The 23,839-nt window shown below is 36.4% G+C and overlaps 1 protein-coding gene across 1 annotated transcript in view; it reads left to right on the forward strand.

Moving 5' to 3' along the window:
• Cfap54 (cilia and flagella associated protein 54) overlaps positions 1 to 20,480 on the forward strand; it is a 315,326-nt gene extending 294,846 nt beyond the window's left edge. Inside the window, exons 68-69 of the mRNA XM_047551199.1 lie at positions 8,558 to 8,691; positions 20,129 to 20,480. Coding sequence (XP_047407155.1) covers positions 8,558 to 8,677 — 120 coding nt within the window. The 3' untranslated portion in view covers positions 8,678 to 8,691; positions 20,129 to 20,480. The remainder of the gene's footprint in view (positions 1 to 8,557; positions 8,692 to 20,128) is intronic.
• The last annotated feature ends 3,359 nt before the right edge of the window (positions 20,481 to 23,839 follow it).

Consider the following 23,839-nt stretch of genomic DNA (forward strand, 5'->3'; position numbering starts at 1 on the left):
GTTCTCCATGAAATACAAAGCTTTAAAGTCATTCTCTGAAAATAAAGGTAATAATGTAAAATGAAATGTAATCACATTTAAGTATTGTATTAGAATATATATCTCCACATCTCCACAGAGAATGAGAAATAGACGTTCAGTTTGACAAACTATCAAATACAAGCATTTCTGTTAAATTCTCTAAGGGAACCTTTTCCTTTAACTCTTCCTTCTAACCCTTCATTATAAAAGCCCTGAACTTGCCTCTAATTCAGTCTCTTTGGAAAATGCCTTCCTGGTGAGAGAAAGCAGCTGTTCTTTCTACACAGTGCAGCGTCAGATTTCAAAGGTGCATTTTTCTGGACCTCAGTCTTAAGCACTCAGAATCAGCCAGGATATGTACAGCCTGAACTTTTGCTATTCTCTTAAAGTCTCTTCTGGTCTTGTAGGATTTTATCCTTAAATAGTTCTCTATGAAAAACATATACCATTATCAACTCAACCACTTTGCATTAAGTAGAGTGCTTTGACTGGGTCCGCGTGGGGTGGGAATGGTAATGTGTGCAGAATAGGTGCCAAGGAGGAAAAGACCAAGGCCCCTGAGACTTTGTCTAACTGAGCTCTGCCTTAGTTTGAATAATACTAGGTATAACTGCCATGTGGGTTTTCCTAATACTTTGGACATTGATTATTGCTGGCATGGAAATGTTCATAATTGTGTTAATTACAGTACCCCATTGGTGTCCAAAGTATTTGATCCAATTCTTTTTTTTAATTATTTTTTTATTTTTACAGGTTGCATTTTGATTCATTGCACACAAATGGGGTACATCTTTTCATTTCTATGGTTGTTCATGATGTAGATTCATACCATTTGTGCAATCATACATGTACATAGGGTAATGATGTCTGTCTCATTCCGCCATTTTTCATACCCCCTCATTTCCCTCTATATAATCTAAAGTCTCTCCATTCTTCTCTCACCTCCCCATCCCCCAAGCCCCATTATTTATCATCATCCACTTATCAGGGAAAACATTTAGCTTTTGGTTTTTTGGGATTGGTTTTTTTCACTTAGCATGATATTCTCTAATTCCATCCATTTCTGATATTTACTATCCAGAGTTAGTTATGGAACCCACAAGTTAAGGGCTCAGTTCCACAAGATGGCCTTCACTTCAGGTGTCAAATGCAAATAGATGTAGCAAAGAGGGTGTCCAGGCTCCTCACATTTCCCCCCAGTCATCTACAAACTTGGGCCCTCCCTTCAGGTTCAGTAAATTAATAGACAACTCATAGAACTCAGGAAAACACTTTATTTATGATTATGAGTTTGCTATAAGGGATACAACTCAGGAATACCAGATGGGAGAGATGCATAGGGCAAGGGTGAGGACCTACCAAGCCCTCTCTGGGTAGGTTTACCCTTCCAGCACCTCCAGGCCTTCACCACCCTGCAAACATCCGGAACAGAGATTTTATGGGGTTTCATTATATAGGCATGATTAATTACATCATTGGCTATGATTAAACTTAATTGCTTCTCCTATCCTTAGCATATAATAGACAGCAAATTCCACGTGTTTTAAGAGCTCTGGGTTAGGAACTCAGGACAAAGACAAATATGTACTTTTTTATTATACCACAACTCTAAGCAATGAACATATGTAAAATTGAGTTCTAAGCATATATTCCACTGACCATGATCTCCCACAACAACATTTCTCTGTGGAGGTCCTCTTCATGTATCCCAATAAGCAGACCATTGTTGGAAACATCCAGGTTGAGGTGAAAAGAGAGACAGGGACCCTCATGTTTTGGGTTTGACTGAAACATTTTGGGTCTGACTGAAACATTTGTTTTTTTGCACACATGAGATGATGTGTCTGAGCAAAAGCTGTCCTTTATTAAAAGGTGAACTCTGACCTTTATTAAAAGGAAACTCCATGCACAGCAGAGCCCAGTCTTGTCAAGCGAGGGTGGCAATGCTAGTGATAGTGGTGATTTAAGAAGGGTCTATTTTCCTACTAGACAATGAGTCACCTGAACCAATTCCCTGCACAAATGCTTTGTCCACTATGTCTTGTCTTTAATTTCCAATTTTCTTGTTCTCTGTAAAATGCTTTCTATAATATTATTTCTTTAAAATTTAATATTAAAAGATTTCTACCATCTCACCAATATGACTGTTTGATTTCCTATTATGCAAAAAAGCCTTTTCTGTCACATTTAAAGTTTTATTAACACAAAAATTAGAGTGTTGAAAGATAATTTTATTCTCAGAAAAGTGTGAAATTTCCTGTGGTCTCGTAGAGTTGTATAAAAGCCCTTTCACCCTCCTGAGCTTGAGAGCCGTTTCTGTTAGAGTAGGAAGAGTAGTATCGATTATTGCTGGCACAGGGATGTTCGTAATTGTGTAAAATACAATGAAACCAAATATATCTAGTTCTCCCTCATGTGAAACTTCTATTAGATGGGTCACCAGTCATTCATGACATCAGTTCTTGAGTAATCTAGTATCATATTATCCTTTCTCCTTTGAAATGTGTGTTTTTCCTCAGTCTAGGAAGAAATCCAATAAATCATTAGCTTCAGAGAAAGACGATATATTAAGAAGAGAGAGAAAACATGATAGAGAAACTCATATGTAAGAATGCTGGATGGAAAAACTATATGATTTCTTACCCTGAAGGCATTAAAAAGATTTTCCCCCATGTCTCTTGCTCTGTGTTTTAAGGTTTTCAAAGGGCGACTGAGTGAAATTCATCCATATCACAAAATTCACAGCTGTTCAAACTCCTGCTTCCCTGTCACAGTATAAGAATAAGCAAACCTCAATGATTTGTGGAAATTTGTTCTGCCTCCTCCCTGTTTTTGGTCATTTAACACTTAAAAATCAGTGAAAAGGCAACTGACACTCCTGAGAGGAGTAGGAAGGAGCAGAAAGAAGTTTCAGAGTAGGTGCTCAATAAAAATCCATTGGGTTGAGAAGAATCATAGATATTTTAAAGACAATATAATTTTCCTTTCAATTGAGGTGAAAAATTGGAACAACAGGAGACAAGTTATAAAATCTTCATTACAATAGAATCTAGTTTTCATAAAGAAACTCATATAAAATATAGCATTGGCAAATATAGCATTAGAGAGAGCATTAAGCTCTCTCTAATGGCTTTCAAAATCCCCAAATAAGTTCAAATACAGGCCAGATTTTATTAACCTGTTTTTAGTGCACCCCCCCACACACACACATCCACACCCACACACTCCATTAACCTCCATTCCCTTCTTTTTACTATTTTGGTCACGAGAGGGCAAAATCATCATTTCTTTAATATTGCTCCTTAAAGTATGGTAAAGGAACTTACAGTTACTTGCCAAACTGTGTTCCTCCTTTCCCTCCCTGGAGACTTTTCTAACCTAGGGGGGAGAAAAACAACAACAAAACAAAACAGAATTCCTTAGTACCTTATGCTAGACAATTTGGATTCAAGACTAATTTTAAAAACCAAAATAAAACAAAGATTGAAGACTACATTTATTCAACTGCCAATATTTTCTTTATTAAATGGCCAGGAAGTTCAGTAATTTCACCTGAAGTTTAAATTTATGTGAAATTCCCTATGGAAGAAAATCCTAAACTTCCCATAAAATTTATTTCCAAAAGCAGAAGCTGGAAATGTCGTTGTCCAGGGTACACGCTGAGCCTGTGGGAGGAAGGATTTGGTTAGGAGTGGGAGAGAGGCTGCATGAAGCAAGAGAGTCTTGGACCTGAGCGTAGTGGACAGGCAAGGTGGGAGGACCCAGGAGAGTAGCTGGGTCCTGGGGTCCCAGTGCAGCAGAGTGATTAGGTATGTGTTGTAAGGAGTCAGTGTTCTAAGGAGCCCGGGCATTGATCCTGACCTTAATCTTGACTGGCTAAATAATTCTGGGAAAGTCATTCAAAGTCTCCAGGACTGGTGGGGATGTTCACTTTGTAAAAAATTATGTGGGCTCACTTTAAATGAACAATTGGGTTCTCTTGATATTTATAACATTGATGTACTTTGTGAGACAAATTTAGTGTTTTCACCTGAGCTAACACGTAAAAAGCTGGCCTTAATGATTTTGAGGACAGTGACTTTTCATTTTAATGTTTAATAAAATGTTTATTTCATCCATTACCCTAACCATGTTTAGGTGATTTCCTAATTTGAGTAAAAATAATTTAAAATGAAAAAAAAAATTTAAACTTCATTTGTGATAGTGGCAAAATTACTAAAAGCCTAGGTAAGTATAACAAATATAAAACAGGATATAAATAAAGATAAGGATGCAGCTAGTTTTAGTCAGTTGTTTCGCTGCTGTGACTAAAGTATCTGACCAGAACAATTTTAAAGGAGGAAAAGTTTATTTGAGGGCTCACAGTTTCAGAGGTCTTAGTTCATAGAAGGCCTGTTCCATTCCTCAGGGCTCCTGGTGAGGCAGGACATCATGGTGAAAGAATGTGGCAGAGGGAAGCAGCTCACATGTTGATCAGGAAGCAGAGAGAGACTCTACTTGCCAGATACAGATATATATCCAAACCCACACCCCAGTTCCCACCTCCTCTAGCAACACCCTACCACTTCATTTACCACTTAGTTAATCCCAATCAGGGGATTAAATCACTGATTGTATTAAAACTCTTACAACCCAATCATTTCACCTCTGAACCTTCTTGCATTGTTTCACACTTGAGCTTTTGGGGGACATCTCACATCCAAACCATAACACAGCTGTAGTTGCAATTTTATGATACCACTCATTAAGTAAACTTTCCTCTTTCCCCTAAATTGAAAAGTCAGTTAATTATATGTAAATATCTATCATCACTTCTAATGAAAGTTCTTAGCCAGAGAAATGGAAGAATTTTTAAAAGGTACAGGTGTTTTCTTTGTTAAAGATACAGGTGGGAGAATGGAAGAATTAAAACTGTCTTATTCACAGACAGAAAATCCAAAGTGTTTTAGATAAATCCTTAGGATAAATAAATTCAAGGAAGTTGCTATATGTACAATCAATAAAAATGTATTTTTATTTATATATAGCATAAGCAATAATAATAAGTGAAATTTTTAAAAAGCTATCATTTATAGAAGTATCAGTAATTTACATGAATGTACAAAGGACTTAGATTAAACAAAATCCAGAACAAGACAAAACTGATGAACTTAAACTTCTATCAAATCTTATTAAAGAAACAAACAACACAGAATGAAACTGGAGTAAGTATAGATAAATAGTATAGAGTCCAGTGTCTAGAAAGAGAGAACCTCTATTCTACAAACATATAAATAGAATAGAGAGTTCAGAAAGAGATCTGTACAGATGCAGTGATTCTTCAGTACAGTGCAGAAGGAAAAATATTTTCAATAAATGCGTCTAGGCCAGGTGAATATCTATATGGAAAAGCAACACACCTCAGTCCTTACTTTACAGAATGTACAAAGTCAATTCCAAATTGATCATAGGAGCAAATGCAGAAGATAAAATAAAGCTTCCAGAGAAATTCATAAGGAATTTTATCTTCATGACCCAGGTGGTGGCAAGGATTTCATAAATAGGACCCACATAAAAAATTACTAGTCATAGAAGAAAGATTGTAAATTGGACTGTATTTAAGATATCATTAACTAGGTGAAATGACAAGTCACAGAGTGGGAGTAAAATGTGTGTGTGTGTGTGTGTATGTTGTGTGTGTGTGTGTGTGTGAGAGAGAGAGAGAGAGAGAGAGAGCAAAAACACAAAGGACTTCTTCCTAGAATATATTAAGAATTCCTATATGTATCCATGAGAAAACAACTATTCAGTATTAATTGGGAAAAGATCTGCACTTCATGAAGAGACCTATACCCAAAGTATGGTGTTAGTAGTTGTCAAGGGCATGACATTAAAAACATAGTGAGTTTCTTGACAGATATGAAATACCAGAATGGCCAAAATCTTAAACTGAAATTATCAAAGTCTGTAAAAATATGGAATAAGCAGAGCTGTCATACATTGCTGATAGGGAGTGTAAGTTTGAAAACTGTGGTCAAATTGGCCTAAAGGTAAACACATGCATACTCAGTAACCTGGAAAACCCCTCTTCTGTATGTTTCTCTATTTCTTGATCTGGGTGATGGTTTCATGAATATGTTCTTTTTGAAAAAGAAAAAAATATATATATGTATATATTTCAATCATCAATTTACCTTAAAATTGTGTGCATCAATAGAAAAATATAGAATACTATGTTTTGGCACAGACATAAACACATGAAGTACTTGACTTCCTTACCAAAGGGGTAAACACTTGGGTGTATAGAAAGGTAAGGGTAAAAACACAAGGGTTAGTCCTGACATTTTAGAGTAATTTCTGTTCTCCTGAGGACAATTAGTGATTTCTGGGTGACAACTCCTTTTATCTTTCTAATGTGAAACTTTCACCTGTGGCCTCCATAAGTGAACTCGCCATTTAATCTTCATGCTTTGACAAATGATGACTTGTTCATGAAGGTTCAATGACAAGGGTCAGAAGCCAGAATGCTCCATTTGTATCTAGTAAATATATTATGTCATGAAGATAACTCTAATATTATATAAAACTAACATGGTCACATTGTTTTGTTAAAACCATTTCTATGTAATGGAAAGGTTTTTGCAACAAAAGAGATTTTAAAAAAACAAATATTTTTAATGCCAATTATTATTTCCTTGTGTATTTCATTGAAAGCCAGCTACTAAAAGTGATTAAATTGGACATGAGATGTTTCCTCACTATAAAATAGTTCAAATGTTCAGTGCAATTAAATAGCAATGAGATACAACCAAAATAAGCATGGTAAATACATACAGTTCCAATGTATTAATATAACAGTTAGAATCAATTGCCAAAATTGTTCCCTTTTTGCTGAGTAAAAGTGATAATGAAATAGCAAAAGTAACAACAAAAATGAAGGTTTTTGACATTCCATAACATGCTACCTGGGGTTTGAGGAAATTCTCACTTATTTCTGGTGGAAGTGTTAATTGCTACAGCCTATTTGGAAAGTAATTCTGGAAATAAATGTTAAAATGCAAAAGGTAAACACCCTTTGACTAAACAAAACAACTTCAGGGAATCACTAATATAGAAATCAAAAGCAGTTTACCCAGGGATATCTATAAATAGGCAAGCGTGTACAAAAAGTAGAAGCAACCTCTATGGAGAATGATGGAATAAATCAGGAGCAGGCCAGCACAGTGGTTGTGTACCCATAAAAAGGATGGATTCAGTAATAACAATATTATGTAGTTTTTATCAAGTGGTCATTGTATGCTATGCATCTTTCTAAACATCTTATTTGTATAAACTCAATTCAATCCTTGTAACAACAATATGATATAGGAACTACTATCTATTTCATGGATGATGAAATTAAGATTTGAGCAGATCAAATACTTTACCCCCTCACAGAACTGGGGTGTAAGTCTGAATTTGAACTAGGCTGTCTTACTCTAGAAAGCACTCTCTTAATTTCCATGTATTTACTCTACCCTGAATCAATGAAGGAGGAATTTTTCTTATATATCATTAATCAAATAAACAAATAATGGTAATGTGGTCATCCTCTTTAAAAAAGAAAAACAAAAGCCATATGGAAACATTGATTATATCAGAATTGATAAAGGAAAGGGGAAATCTTATTAAACTTTTTAATACCTCTTTATTGTATGAAGTTCTAGAAAACATTGGAATACCTTTATGTTTAAGTGAATAAAAAGTTAACAAAATCAGCCTCCACTTTTTTCAAGTTCATCATGCTCTTTTGAGAATAGAAGGAATGAATGGTTCATTTAATAAGTAGTCAAGAAATGAATAAAACTTGTCCTCTAATTTCTTACCGTGATTCAGACCCACAACTCTAATTGTGTTCATTCTATGTAGCATTTGCTCGTTCATGAAGAAAAAGTACTTATCTAGATTGGTACAAAGTGGTTCCTGGTAAACAATAATTTCCTTTCCATCAGTTTTGTCCTCTTGTCCTTGTCCTACCCCCAATCAAATAACCAACACTATCACCACAGAAGCAGTTTTTATTCTGTTTTTCAGCCTGCTTAGGATGAGTTTGGCTGTACTTAACCTTCAGTCATGCCAACCCAGTGCCTCTTTCTGATAGGGTGATCTCCACACATAATTTACTTGTGTTTCCCCCTTGACTGTGGTGTGACTTACACTCAAAATGAGGGAGGGAGATGTGTCAACAGCCAGTCTGTTAGGAAAGAAAGCATTTCAGTAAGAACAGGATCAAGAGTCCTATGCTTAGAACCATGAGCAAGTTTATATAAATAGTCCACATTTTGGAAGAACCTGATAATTTGAAGGCTAACCTATAAGTCCTAATAGGATATAGAATGACATTGTGACTTTTCTGCACTATAATAGAGATAGGAAGCTTTGGGCCTTACCTTAAGCAACAAAGTTAACTAACTTGCATATAAAATTATTATGTGAAATTTGTGTCTGGGTATTTTGAGACTTATAGTGAACAGTTTGAAAGAGTGTACTTCACAAACATTTTTATGCTTTTTTTCAGGTCCCATTTGATATTTCGCTGCCTTCTATATTCAATCTTGAGAGACTCTTTGATCTTGCTAATGGCTGTATTATATCAGGAGGAAGCCTTTTCAACTGGATTGTGTCCATTATTTCATGAACATCCTTTACAGGGTAATTTTACAAAGAATCTAATTGGTATTTTTCTTAGTTTGAAATAAGTTTCTGGAACTGTTCTCCTACAACTATCAAAATTATTTTCTTATGCAAGCTAGAGTTCTTTAAACTCTACAGTGTCAAGGAATGCTTTAGATAGCATTTGAATTAAATGACAATGCCATTACTAATTCAAACTATCTTGCAGAGGTAGCTAAAGAAAATGTGTGCATGGCACAACTATTCTAATGTTTGTGGTAGTTTATATGAAGATGTGTTTAGACATGTCCATCCAGAAAGATCAGATTAAACCAATAGTTCTCACCTGAGAGCAGTTTTCTGCTTCAAGGTCATTTGATGGTGTCTAGAGACATTCTGGGTTGTTATAATTGGGGGAAGAATGGTATTGGCCTTTAGTGGGTAAAGGATATAGGTGCTGCTAAACATCCTACAATATATAAGATAGACGCCCACAACCCATCCCAAGATGTCAGCGGTGCCAGTGTTGAGAAACCGTGTATTAAACTTCAACGTGTAGTAAATTCAACTCTGGAAGTTTGTCTATTGGGTTTGGGAAGAACATTGAAGCAAATTAGACCTTCCATATTTTATACTTCTGAGAAGTCCCATCTTAGTACTCTGACTCTGCAAGTGTATATACCTGAGTTTGGATAGTAACTTCATCACTTGCTAGCTTTGCTACTTTAAAGAATTAACTGAGACTTTTAGGTCTTTGTTTCCTCATCTGTAGAATGGAGACATTAGCGTCTTTCTCACAGGTCTGTTGTATGTATCAAAGTAAGTGATTTGGTGCAATGAGGTGCTTAACACAGTGTCTGATGTAGCAATATTCAAGAGTACTGGGAGTGCCTTTTCCCTGCCAGACTGGAGGAAGACCATGCATTTCTGACTCTGTCTAGCATCTAGAATGCTAAGCATAAATGCTTACCAGATGCTGGCCCATAAATGATTACTTGTGGCTAAATAAAGTAAGTAAGTAAATGTGTTTTTCTATAGCTAAATGGGATTCATGTATTGTTCTTTATTCCCAGATTATGAATTTTCAACTTTCATACAGGGTTAAAAAGACCTTTTTAAAAATTTTTCAATTATTTATTTGGTACTGGGAATTGAACTCAGTGGTGCTTAACCTCTGAACTACATCCCCAGTCCTTAAAAATGCCTTTCTCTTATGAAGCACTATAATAGTTCTAGTAATGAGCATTTTAAAATGGTCTCACTTATTAATAAAAGGTGAAAAAAGGATCAATCTTATGTTGGTCCCTAATTTTTTAAATGTAGAAATCCACAGAATTTCAAAATTTGTAAACAACCTAACTAGACTTGTCCTACAGTACTACATTAAGTCTTTCTGGCAAGGCATATAAGGATCAGAAGGATTTGGGCAGTTGAAAAATTGCTATAGACCTTTGCTAGAAGCAGGGATGCTATAGGAAAACAGAGGCAACCACGTGGAAATGCATTTGGTGCATTTGCAGAGTTCTTGCCTACTACCTAGCTGGTGTGTGCAGTTAGCATGGAAAATGAGATGAGCTATAAGGATGGTCTAGAACAGAGACTTGGGGCTGATTCAGTAATTGATGGGGTGCCATTACAGATGGCTAAGGAGAGGAAAGAGAAGTATATGGCACTAGTTGACATCTGTAAAAGGAGGTGAGTGAAAGGAATAGCCCACAGGGAGGATAAGCATGGAGAAGAAAAGGAAAAGTTCTTAGGAAGAGAGAGAGAGAGAGAGAGAGAGAGAGAAAGAGAGAGAGAGATATCACTTGCTCCTAGGTGGTGAAGGCTTCTAAGTCCTTTGGTCTGGTACTAGGATTTATAAATAACTCTGCTGAGTAGAGAACACTTTGAAGGTTTGCATTTCTCAGTAGAGGAAGTTACTTTTTTTATGCAAAGTTTGGCCACCAAGGGCAAGAAAGATGCAGTAGATTACCTACACATTTAATACAGGTGTGGAAATACCACATGACTAACAACCAAGGCCGTTCACTTCAACCTAAAGTTAGTGTCCTGAGTTCATCTTCCATTATTCATCACTATTAAGTTTTTACTACTTGGATGTTTATCATTTTTTGTTATTTTAATTTTATGTATTTGTTTATTTTTGTGGTGCTGGGAATTTAATCCAGGAGCACATTTCCATTGAGCTATATTCCCAAGCTGCTTATTTTTATTTTACCTTGTGATACTTTGAGTCTAAGTTGCTGAGAGTCTTGCTAAGTTACTGGAGCTGGCCTTCAATGTGGCGATCCTCCTGCCACAGCCTCCTAAATCACTGAGATTATAGGGTACCACCCTGACTGGTACATTTTTTCTTATTTATTAGGATGCATGTACTGTTTTCTAGAAGCCTAGAAGGATGCCTGTCACTTCACAGAGATCTATGATTTTATATAATACTTGTTAGATGAATGGATGAATGAATGGATGGATGAAGGAAGGAAGTGACCTAGGCAAATGACAACATGGAGTCTAAAAAAGCAGGAGGTAAAGTTATCACAACAACCTCCACTGTCATTACTACTACCACTTTGCCCACTCTTTCTGGAGCTGTTACACCATGCAAGGCACTGTTGTAGTAAGCACTTCACATGTATATCTCTCTGTGTTTTCCCAAAAATTATGACCATGGTGCACATAGCACTACTGAGGTTATGTTACAGAGGGTGAAACAGAAGTGTAAAGCAGTAACTTGCCCAGAGATCGAGGTCAGCTAAAGATGGAGCCAGGATTTAAATCCCGACTGGAGAATCTGAGCTCTCCATTGCTAAACTGACTTCCCCAGCCATTGCACTCAGTCTGTGGCTCTGGAAAATTTGTAAGTCAAGGGAGAATAAGACATAGCTGAGCCTCAATTAAAATTGGAACACCTATTATCTGTTCTAGAAGGAGACTTATAAAACGACTTGCAGACCTGAATGTATGCCTCAAGAAACGTGATGGTGTGGGGGGAGGCAATGTTATCTAAACCAATATACTGTTTTTCTTGGGAAAGGCAGGTCCCTTCCAACCATGGTAGATAATATAACATTTCAGTGTATTTTTTACTTTTTCTCCAGTGTCAGTTATTCATAGATGCTGTTATTATTGGGTGTTGTTTTTGTCTCAGAAGAATACTGTCTAAAACTGCAACAGTTCCTGCAGTCACAAATTTCCCATTTTAACATCATTCTACAAAGTCCCCATCTCTTCTAAAATAGGAGCGACACTCACTAGTTAAAGCTGGAACTTTCTGTGCCAGGTGCTGTGGAAATGATGAACTGGGCTAAAGTACAAACAAAAAGAAAATTCAAAATCTACCAGATGAAAGATGTGTTTATTTTCAGAAATGTCTTTCAGGGATTTTCTTTTTTCTTTAAGACCAAATAACAAGTTTGCAGCTGCTTTTTTCTTTTCTTTTTTTTTTTTTTTTTTTTTTTTTTAATGCAATGTACAGTATCTGCGAGTGCTTTATAGCATGCTCACACCTGCAATGTTTTCTATTTGTTTTAATCAGAGCAGAGAATAGCAGAAGACAAACTGAAAAGGGGAGGAAAAGGAAAGAAAAATAATGGGGGAGGGATGGAAGGAAGACAGGGAAGAGGGCGGCTAAGTGATAGGTAATAAAACCCAAGTGCTTCCCACATCTTGCTCCTTATCAATCTCCAAGCAATTGCTTTAGAAATTGACCACCTGCCAGCTATTCAGAGGCTTAAATGCAATGGTCTCGGTTCACTTCACGTGGGCAGCTTTAGACATTCCCCAGCCCAGCTGACTTGTTCTCCTTCACTGAATTGCAGGGGAGAAAATAGTTCACTTTACAAGAAACTTGGTTTTTGCCTCTAGTTTGCTTGTCGTTCCTTTCTTCTTCCAGACAATATCATGCAAATCCCTCCATCCCACTTCCTGTGACTGGGCAGGAGGCGGTCATCTTCCTCACCACCTAGAGCACTTCCGGATGCACTACTCACTTGACCTCTAATGGTACCCTTTGGCATAGTTTTGAACTGTTCTATTTTTCATAGCCAGCTTTCTACCCTTAGCTCAAGGGTGTCATAAATGTGAGTCTGCCCTATCTTTCTTTGAGTTTAATTCAGATCGAGGCCAGGTATATCATTTTTTTCTAATTTATCTTAGAGGTCCATAAAATTGGGAACTTAAGTGAAATATACAGCAAGGATAGTTTCAATCTACAATATATACAGATGTTTATTTATTTATTAATATTATCTGTGTGCATAAGATCAGACAACTGTGATTTAGGAGAGCAAACAATGGGCTCAAAAGTTTACTGCATAACTACTTTGCCTTTCTCAGGTTTGAAATGCTGTGGACCCCCTCATGTGTAAAAATGTTTACTGATGCATTGATTATCACAGCAAAACTAAAATTTAAAATTCTACTAAATGTCCCTCAGATGGAGACTAGATAAATAAACCACAGTACAGTCATACAGGAAAATATTATACTGAAGTTATAAATGAATGAATGATAGAACATTAAGCATCTGCAAGTGAAGTAAAGAGACGTGTATCAATCTGGATTCTCTTCAAAAGCAGGTTGAACAAAAGAACAAAATTAAGTGTTGGAAAAGGATATATAGGAAGATAGCATTTACGTAAAATTTAAAACAGGTAAAATGCCACAATATATTATTTATGGATGTGTGCACGTATATTAAAAATATATTTTAAACACAAGTTAATATTTGACACCAAATTCAGGTTGTGATCACCTGTCACATGAAGAAGGGAAACGAGCTCTCGGAAGAATGCCCAAGAGGTTTCATTTGTATTTGAAACATTCTCTTTCTTAAGTTGGATGATTTTTCTGTTTTGTCTGCTTTTTTGCTTTTTTTAATGGTATATTTCATAAATTAAAAACAAACATTATTTTCCTTCCTCACCTTGTTGACTTTGTACAGTTTTTGGCTCACCAATCAGTAAACATTTCAAGTGAGAAATATGATTCAGTTCTCATTATGTGACTGCAACTGAATAGTTCACATCTGGTTCCATTATTTTGGGTTATAATGACAACTAATAATCATTTTGAAACTAATGTCAAACTATATACATATTACCAATTTTAGAAAACTCCATCTACGAGTGTATTAATTTTTAATATAAGATGGTACAACCTTACTAAATGTTTAATTAAATTGAGGCAGATTCCCAATACAATTCCTATCAATGGTAACTTTTCTCGTTGAACTTAATAAATTATTTGATCTTCCCAAATTATACACATGCAGATTGTTTTATAAGATTGCCAGTTATGCAATATGAGGTTTACATGTAAAATCCATCTACCATCTATAATTTCAACATTTAAAAAATTATATTAATAAGTTTCTCTTTATCAAAGATTCATGTCCTATTTTTGCTTTCCACTTCAGTGGAGCCTTGTAGAGTTGCAACTTTGACACTAAAATTTCCATGGCAACAGATATTTTTTGTCATAAACACAGCCATGATTAAGAAGAAGGCTTTAGTGACAGCAGTTTTCTTCATAATTAAATTCATTAGTTAAAAAGCTGGGTTAAGAGGCATAGGAATTTCATTACAAGAAGTATGTTTTCAACTGGAACTTTGGAAACAATACAAAATTTAATTGCAAGTGAAATTGCACTTGTTCCTGTTTGATAATTAAGATAACATTTTATACATTTTGTGTTCGACAGGTTAGAATGAAACTAATCTAAAACCAGATTCTGCCCAAGTCCAGACACCTTGAACCCTCCCTTTAAATTGTCCATGATATGAAAACTCAGTCGATTTCTAAGTAATTGAGAGATTTCTAAGTAGTTTCATAACTTTCCTAATTTAATTCTCTCCCACAAGATTCACAAGAATTTCTTGGACTGATTTCTCATCATTATAAAAGCAATTTGGAATTAATGTAGAGAATTTATAAAGTATAGAAAGGTACAAAGTAGAAAATTTACCCAGAAGTCCACCACTGTGAAATAAGCAATGTTAACACTTAAATATATTTCCAATAGCATGTCTAATTATCTTCCCCATTAGCCAGGAAAAAAACCAAACAAACAATGTTCAAACAATGTTCAGACTTAAGATTTGAGGCAACTACCCACATTTCCTGAGTGTATCATAGAAGCTTATTGGCTGGGAAAATGCTCCAGTTGGGAGTGTTTAGACCTGGTGGTTTGGATGAAATGCAGTTAGAATAATCAGGATGTAATTAGAACCAAAGGAATTGTCCAGAGTTCTTCCTAGTAATAAAGTATATGGTAATGATCCATAGAAGGAGGAAAAAATCAAATCTCCATTTTGTCCTTTGGAGACGAGGCCTTTAATCTCTGTTTCATAGATACATTAGTGTCTCCCTGACCAACTAAGCTCATTCATTCAAGCCTACATTCATTTGATACACTTTTTTCATTTAATAGATTTTATTTGTTACTCTGCCTTTCCTTCCTGGTGAAAATGTCCCTTCTCTCTCTCTTTTTATTTAAAAGACTATATTTCAAATGCCCACTCAGTATTAGGGACTGCATACATGAGGAGTACTGCTTAGGTAGTCTCTTCCTTTGAGGGCTTGTGTCCCATCCAGAATTCCCACTCCTGACCATATCAATCAGTGTGTTGATGAGACATCTGCGCTCCCATGTTCATTGCAACATTGTTAATGACAGTCAGGATGTGGACTCCACCTAAATGCATCAGCTGATGAATAAAGAAAGAAAAATGAGGTATGTATCGACAATGGAATGCTATTCAGCCCTTAAAAAGCAGAAACTTCTGTCATGTGTGTCAACTGGGTAATGCTGAAGGACATTGTTAAGTGAAATAAGCCAGGAATAGACAGACAGATACTACACAGTCTTACTTATATGCAGAATCTAAAAAAGTTGAATGCATAGAAGTGAGTAGAATGTTAGTACTAGGATCAGGGAAGGGGGGTGGTTGGAGATACGTTGGTGAAAGCATACAAAGTTTCAGTTAGACTGGAAGAGTAAGTCCAAGAGAGGTATTGTATTCTAGCACTATGGTGGCCACAGTTAATCACAATGTATTGTAGTTTGAAAATTGCTGAGTAGATTTTAAGTGTTTTCACCACTAAAACAAAGAACAATACATATATTAGTTAGCTTAAATTTGCCATTCCACAATGTATACATATTTCAAAACACCAGGTCATACATGGTATAATTTTTATTCATATAATTTTTTAATTAAAAAGATTTTTTGAAAAGCTCATATCTAATGACCCCAGTTCTTCATTTCTCACTCAAACCGGGCATCTCCTCTGCCTCAGAGCCTGTCTTCACCATTTCTTCTCTAGTGCCTCCATGAAACTCTCATGCTTTCCCATGCTTATTGTATGTCTGTCCCCTCCCTGAGGTCAGGCAACAAGGTAGGTAGATTTCACAAGGAAATAAAAAAAACCTTTTTCCCATTTTGTACAGAAGTTCCTCATTAAATTTAGTTTTGCCTTTTATGACTACTAAAATTGAACAATTTTCAGATTTTTTATTGGACCATTGCATTTTTTTTTTCTATTTTTATTCCTTTTCAGGACCTGTGCTCAATTTTTTTATTTGTATGTTCATCTTTTTCTTATTGATTCCCAAGACACACTGATAGCAATGATATTAACCCTTTTTACATATTCTCCGAATTTCAGATTCTCATTTGCTTCTTGGTCTTTGTTAACTGTTTAGTAGTTCTGGTTATCAAAATTGTGGTAGTCAAATTCTGGACCATTTAATTATTTATATTCAAATTTGTTCAAAAAGAGATTTAAGGTATCTTAGAAGAATGTATTCAATGCAAGGACAAGAGTAATTAAATGCAGATAAGAAAAATCAGGCAAAGAAAACAAATAAAGATAGGAAAGTAAGATGGGGCCAGGAGTTGCCTCAATTGTTTTTAAAAAAGATGCCATTGCGTGCTTTGCATTCATTAAAGATTACCCTCAGATGTGGCTGACTGCTCTCCCATAGCACACGTTGACAAGCAAATCAAATGCACAAGATCAATGGTGTTGCAAGGGAAAAACTGGGACATACTTAGAAGGTGCAATGGTATTCCTAACCTGATGCTAATCCCTATCCCCCATCCCCCCAAAAAAGGTTTTCCTGCAAATCCTTATGAGAACACACTATAAACAACCCATATCTTTAACAGCAGCCTACAGGTCATCTCACAGGTCATTTCAAGAATTACAGACTAATTTTTCAAGGATTTGTTCTTTGTTTTAATTTGTGAAACAATATCCATTTCTGATTAATTAGTTTAAAATAACCTGGGAGGCATGCAACAAGGGAAGGATGTCAAGGAAAAGAATATTTTTTATTGATCTTAAAAACAGTTTCATTTTTATATGAGGGAAAATGCTCCAGTGTGACCTTTTACTTAGAGCAATTTCACTGGTCAAAAATACTTTTCAGATATGTTTGGGGTGGCGTGGAGAAACACAACAAACATATTTGTCAAGATTTCAAAGGCTGATGCTTTGAACTGCTCAAAGTAAGTTGGTTGGTCAGTACTGACACTGCATTCAGAATGAACACAATGTACGACTAGTGTTGCTACAACCCAGGTAACCACAAAGTTCTGCTCCAGGTGCCAGAAGTCAAATTCAAAGTAGAGGGAAGAGATGCTTCTGCAGGAGCTGAGCATAATTGGAAATACTGGTACATTTTCTGGATTTCTGATTGAAGGGAAAATAAATTTTTTGACATGACAATTTTTTTAACTGATTTGGGATTATAATTTTTAAAGGGTAATAGATTCATAAATTTAAAGGGTCCGTGTAATTTATTCAGTTCAGTTCTCTACTACCAGTTTAAATCCCCTGTAAATTGTCTCCCTAAGAAACAACCAGGTTAGGGTTGTAGCTTAGTGATAGAACACTTGCCTAGCACATGTGAGGCACTGGATTCAATCCTCAGCACCACATAAAAATAAATAAATAAATGAATAAATAAATAAAAGATATACATACATATATATACATATATATGTATATATATGAAACAATGAACAGCACAGTAGCATGATGTTTGCAAGAGCCAGCTGTGACATCAGAAGATTTGCACTGGAGTCCTGGGTTTCCTATATACCACCCATATGAACTCGGGCAAGTTTCTTCTTTTCCTGTTTGTAAGTTTGGAACAGATAAAGCACTGAACAGTGTCTAACACATACTGGACACTTAGTAGCAGTTACCTCTTATGATCATTAAATTCTTATATTATTACATATACTTTCCAGGGAAGCTCATTTCTACCTAGAAAGAGCAGAGGGTTTTGTTTTGTTGTTTTTTTAATAATGGTAAAAGTTGTCTCCTGGTAATAGCTTTTATAGAACTACCATGTAATAACAATTTTGTACTCTGGACCAAAAACAATGCAATTATAAAATCAGAACTAAAAAAATTGCTTAAGCCTGAATAGTGATCATTACTTTCTTAAAAGTACTAAAAGAAAAATAAATCAACCTAGAAGTCTAGATGACTTTACTCTCAGCTTGCATTCAACCATATCACTAATTACATTAAGTGTAAATGGACCAAAAGTTATAACTAAAAGCAGAGATGTTATGTATTTTAAGGAGAAGACACTGACATCTTGAAAATAAAAGCATGAAGTATATTTTAAAACGTGGATACTTCCAGAAATAAACATTTTGTAATGATGAAAGCATTAATTTGTTAAGACAGAATAATCTTAAGTGTGTTGGTATCTAATGATAAAATATTATTTTCTAAACTTCTGTCCAGTAATTTTCTTTAAGAAGGTTTTTGATTAATTGGGAAGATGCTTTGTAAGTTTAATGGAGAAAGCAGTCTCCTGAGCCACAGATATGGGATATTTTTGATATTTCACAGAAGCAAGTAAAATTACTAGACATAAGGAAATAGGTTGCCAGTCTTTCCAGTTTGTCCAGAACTGAGACATTTCTTTAGAAACATAACTTTCCATGCAAAAACCAGGACTGTCCAAAACTGGGATAGTTTTAGGCAAACTAGGACAGTTACTCATCCTGCAAAGAGAAAAATGCATTTGCCCTGAATACAGAGAAATAAAAGAGTAAAGAGAGAAGAAAATAGTGGCTATTAAATATCCATGGAATGTTAAGAGATTATACAGTGGATGAAATGGCCCCTTTCAATGATCCTTTGAACCCTAAGAAATATTACTAAACTCATAAAAATGATAGTTCTAAAGTGTGTATTTATGTTCGGGAAGTTAGTGATGAGGTAGAATGGGTGAAAAATAGATATCGTGCATCATTGACATAGTATTTGTGGGGCTAGGACAATGAGAATGTTATCTTTGGGGATTTGTAGAATACTGATATGCTTTTGGACTGTCATAGGCTATGGAATAGAAGATCTGAGTCCGAGACCATATATTAAGGGTGAAAAAGTCTGTAATTATATCTGGATTTTGTATTAGTTAAGAATCTTTGGGTTTGGGATGATAGAAAACCTAACTTCAACTGTGTCATATAACAAAGGGAATTTATTCACTTAAGTAAAAAATCTGGAGGTAAGGTGGACTTCAGGCTTAATTCACTGCAGAGATTCAGAGACATATCTGATTCAGAGCCATTTCTGGGCAGGCATCTCAGTAACCCTCTTCCTTGTGACATTTCATCTTCAGGCAGGTTCCCTTTGTGGTAACAACAATGGGCATAGTAGTCCTAGCTTTCACATTCTCACACAACATCATGATTAGCCAACATTTTCTGTAAAAGACCAGACAGAAAATACTCTGGGCTTTGCATCTCCATTGCAACTAGTCAACTCTTTCATTATAGTGTGAAAGCATGAACAATGTGTAAGCAAAAAACACTACTGTGTTCTAGGAGGGTTTCATCAACTTGCATGTCGTAAAATTTATGTGTCATGGAATACTACTCTTTGGAATTTCCTCCCAAGCATTTAAAAATTATAAAACCATTCTTTGCTCAAGGTCTGAACAGAATCAAGAGGTAGACTAGATTTGACCCACAAGCCATAGTTCACTGACCCCTGACTTAAAAGACTGTCTGACCAGAGTTTAAAAAGAAAAACAGAACTCTCTCTCTCTCTCCTGGCATATATTCTTTTCTCTTCTCTACACTCTCATGACAACCCATCTTCTAGCACCACTTATATGCCAAAATCCTCCAAATTTTTATCTCCAACCCAGACTGCTCCCCTATCACCAGACTCCTGTGGCCACCTGCCTACTTGACATCTCCATTTCCAGGTATAATAGCTTTTTGAACTTAATACAATCCTAACCTTCCAGGAATTCTGGCTTCCTTAAAAATGGGTCCAGCTTCCAGCAGCAGGCAGAGGCATATTGGCATTCCCATGGTCATTCCATGGAATGACCCAAATGTCGCAGATGGTATGTCAGTGTTGGGCTTACATTTCTAACCTGTGTGTGGTGAGATGAGGAAATATTCTTATTATTCTTTTTTTCCTCTTCTAGGGATCTATAAAACTGAGAAATCAATCAAAAGTGTGTCATCAGATTGAAGAATTTTTCAACAGTATCTATCAGCCTTTGGAAATGTGGTGAGAAGAAATAGTGATGATTCAATATACTGCTTCCACTGAAAGTTCCAGTTCAGATTTGGATCTTGCTCCATCTGATTACTTATGATGGATGCAGATACTCCAAACATAACTTTGAGTTTTTGCTGTTATTTACACTTCTGTACATTTCTTTAGTTTGCTTTTATTTTGTCCAGCTAATCTATTTTCTTAGTTGCTTTCAACTTCCCCATTCTCTTCTGTGTTTTGAAAAGAATAAACATTTGACTAAATTAAAACTACCATCTGATAAACATGAGTACACATGAGTATAGTCCTTCGTTTACTCACTACACGCTTTTTAAGCATTGCTATACACTCGACATCATTCTAGGCTCTGAAGACAGATCCATATGCCGTGGCCCAGCGCTTAAGATGCTCAGAGTATGTGAAGGACAACAGAAAATGTAAACTTACAATTCACAATACAACAGTGTAGATGTTAGAATGAAATGTTTTAGAAAGAGAGGGAAATATCAAGGGTTCACAGAGGAGGCCTTGCAGTTTTTGCATTAGTAAAAGAAAAAGGTGAAAGAGGGAAAGAAGGTGAAAAGGAGAATCCCTAGTCCAAAATATGGGCAGTTGAGTGGCAAGACAATTACTTCCGTAAAGAAGTATCGAGAAGATGTATTGGGTAGATGAAATGCCTAATGAGACCATAAATGAGGAGAATTGCTTCTTATAGTGTATGAGAAGATAATTTTTATCAGATAATGAAATTGTTTTCAGTCTTCGGAATGAAAATGAATCCCTTGCTAATGCAGATCTTGCTAATAAAGGGAGCGAGAGAGAATGTCGGAATTACACTTGGCTCGTGGTAGGCAGAAGCCAACCTAAATAGTCTAGGGGAAAAATGAAAGATAATGAAGTAATCAAAATAATTGCTTAATAGGGAATGTGAAAGATCTGCAGTGTTAAATTATAAATGTACATTTTCAAGAAAAATGAGGTGACCTTAAGGAACAGATTAGAAACCCAAACTCGTGCCGGGTAGAAGCAATGCTTTTCATTAGCAAAGCTGAAGATTAATTAAATCTGGGGAAGCTCTTTGAAATCCACAAGTGCGAATTACATTAGGATACAATACAACTGGTATATTGGTATCATAATTAATGATTAAAATAGAGCTCTTTATTAAATGTGTTCTGGCACAGTTTATGTGACAGATGTGAAATGAAGAGGACAAAAGGGTGTTACTTAAAATCAAAATTGACTTTAGCAGCACCTGCTTTCAAAAGTTTGTGTGTGGGGAGGTTGTTTAGTAGGAAAATACGTGGTGTTTGCTTCCCCCTTTGAGGTTGCCTGGAGACCCATCCCAGGTGTGATGGGGGCACTGTGCCCTATCACCAACCTGTCTGGGGAGCTAGGGAGGCCGGTGGAGTGAGCAGCTTCTCCTTTATCCCATTTATCTCTGAGTCTTTTGTTTCAGCCGAATGATTTCAGAGACTGGGAGCAGAGACAGGAGAGAAAGGCTGAAATTCCACAGCTTCTGACAGTGTTTAGTGCCACTCAAGGGTGATGCTTTGGAGAAAATGGTCCATTGTTGACAGAGCACATTAAGTACAGGTAAATGGAAGCTGTGAGAAAGCAGGAGATGAGGGCCTGAACCATTTTACAGTCATGGGAAAAGGAAAATTAATTTCTTGGAGAGACCATGAAAAGGGGAAGTGGGAAAAGGAAGAACATGGAGGGGGAAAGGGTGAGAAGCAACAGATATAAAAACCCCTTCCTCTGCCATACACTCGTGTCCTCTGTGAGCAACAGACATAAGTGGGGGAAATCAAGGAAAGGCGTCCACATAGGATGAGTCAGAGAAGAGCCTGAGTCGGAAAAGATGAGGCCTCACCTGAACTGATTCAGAATACGGGAGCTCTGAATATAAAAATGCTAACCACTTTCCAGTCCCAGATGCCAGAGTTACCCAGGGCATGTGGTCAGCAGGAACCAACTGGCACGGTCTGGCAGGGAGGGCAGGTAACAGGAACTCTGCCATTCCAGATGAAATTACAGCCATGTTTACTCTCTACTGAGCTTGTAACTCACCACTACTGCATACCAAAATATGTTTTTTAATTTTAGCTTGACTGTTACTTTGAGTGTGACATGATGGTTTTAAATTTGAGTTTGGTTTATGCCATACCAACCTCAGACCATTTAGAGATGCTGCTTTCAGACAGATTTTAAACATACCTGTGAATTCCACAGAACAAGGACCTCGCGCTGCCTTACAGAAATACAACTTTGAAATATCCAATTCCAACAATTCTTGCAGAAAACAGGAATAGTCACATATATAATTTTTAAATTTGTTTTTTTTTGAATGAAACAAAAAGTTATATTCTGACAAGGGGGATAGAAATTGTACAACAATTTCATTTGTTTAAATTATTTTTCTCATTATTGCCCTGTCCCTTGAATCCTCCAAAAGATGTGGTTTATAACCTGGTGTTTCACTCTAGCTGCTTCCTTTGGACAAGCTGTGTTGAATCTTCCTTTCGCACTGTGAGTATTTTCTTACCAGGATCCTCATACTGTCTTCCAGTCACACTCCATATATGAACAAATCCCATTTGGGGAGTTGAGATTCACTTTCAAGTATTCTAAAACCCAATCTAGTATAAATCAAATTTTAAAACTTACATCCAACTCAAATCTTTCTCTTGTCTTCCAAAGAAGCCTATACCCTGCAGTGAGGAAAAGGGCAGGCCTGTTTTCTCAGTTCTTATTTCACCCTGCCACTTCTAGATGCTTCTGACTTTTTCTGTTGTGGTTTAGATCTGGTATCCCCCCAAAAATTCATGAGTGAGACAATGCAAGAAGGTTTGGAGGAGAAATGACTGGGCTATCGCCTTAATCTAAACAGTGAACTAATCCTGGTGGGATTCGCTGAGTGGTCATGGAAGCAGGGGGGTGCCTGGAGGAAGTGGTTCATTGGGGGCATGGCTATGGGGTATGCATTTTGTATCTGGAGAGTGGAGTTTCTCTCTGCTTCCTCATCAACATGTGAGCTGCTTCCCTCTACCATACTCTTCCCCATAATGTTCTGCCTTTCCTGGAGCCCAGAGGAATGGAGCCAGCCTTCTGTGGACTAATACCTCTGACACCGTGAGTCCTCAAATAAACTTTTCCTCCTTTACAGCTGTTCTAGTCAGGTCCTTTAGCCTCAACAGTGGAAAAGCTAACTAAAGCACTCTGACTTGTATTTGCAGGGCTCAGGAGAAAGACTGATGAGAAAAGCGTAGAAATCTCCTGTACCTCATGTCCTTATAACTTGCCTATGTTCTCTGAGCGTCAGATCCAAGAATGTGGATCCTTCAAATGCCTTCACACTCACCTCTACCATATTTTCTGGTACCCACAGACCAGTGGGAAACAAGAGCTAGGTAGGATCAGGGCAATTAGATTCCACTTTTCTATTCATCCCATTCTGAAGCACTGATTATCTGCACAGTCACCCTGTGAAGTCCTAAGTACCCAGCATTTTCTGAGAAAATTCTTTGAGGCACATCATAAAGCAGTGGACAGTGTGGTAATGCATTTGACATTCTTACTTGCTTCATTCAGTTGTTTTTTTTTTTTTTTTTTTCTTTCACACTTGCTTGCCCTT

Source organism: Sciurus carolinensis, chromosome 4 (assembly GCF_902686445.1).
Source record: "Sciurus carolinensis chromosome 4, mSciCar1.2, whole genome shotgun sequence".
Lineage (NCBI taxonomy): Eukaryota > Metazoa > Chordata > Mammalia > Rodentia > Sciuridae > Sciurus > Sciurus carolinensis.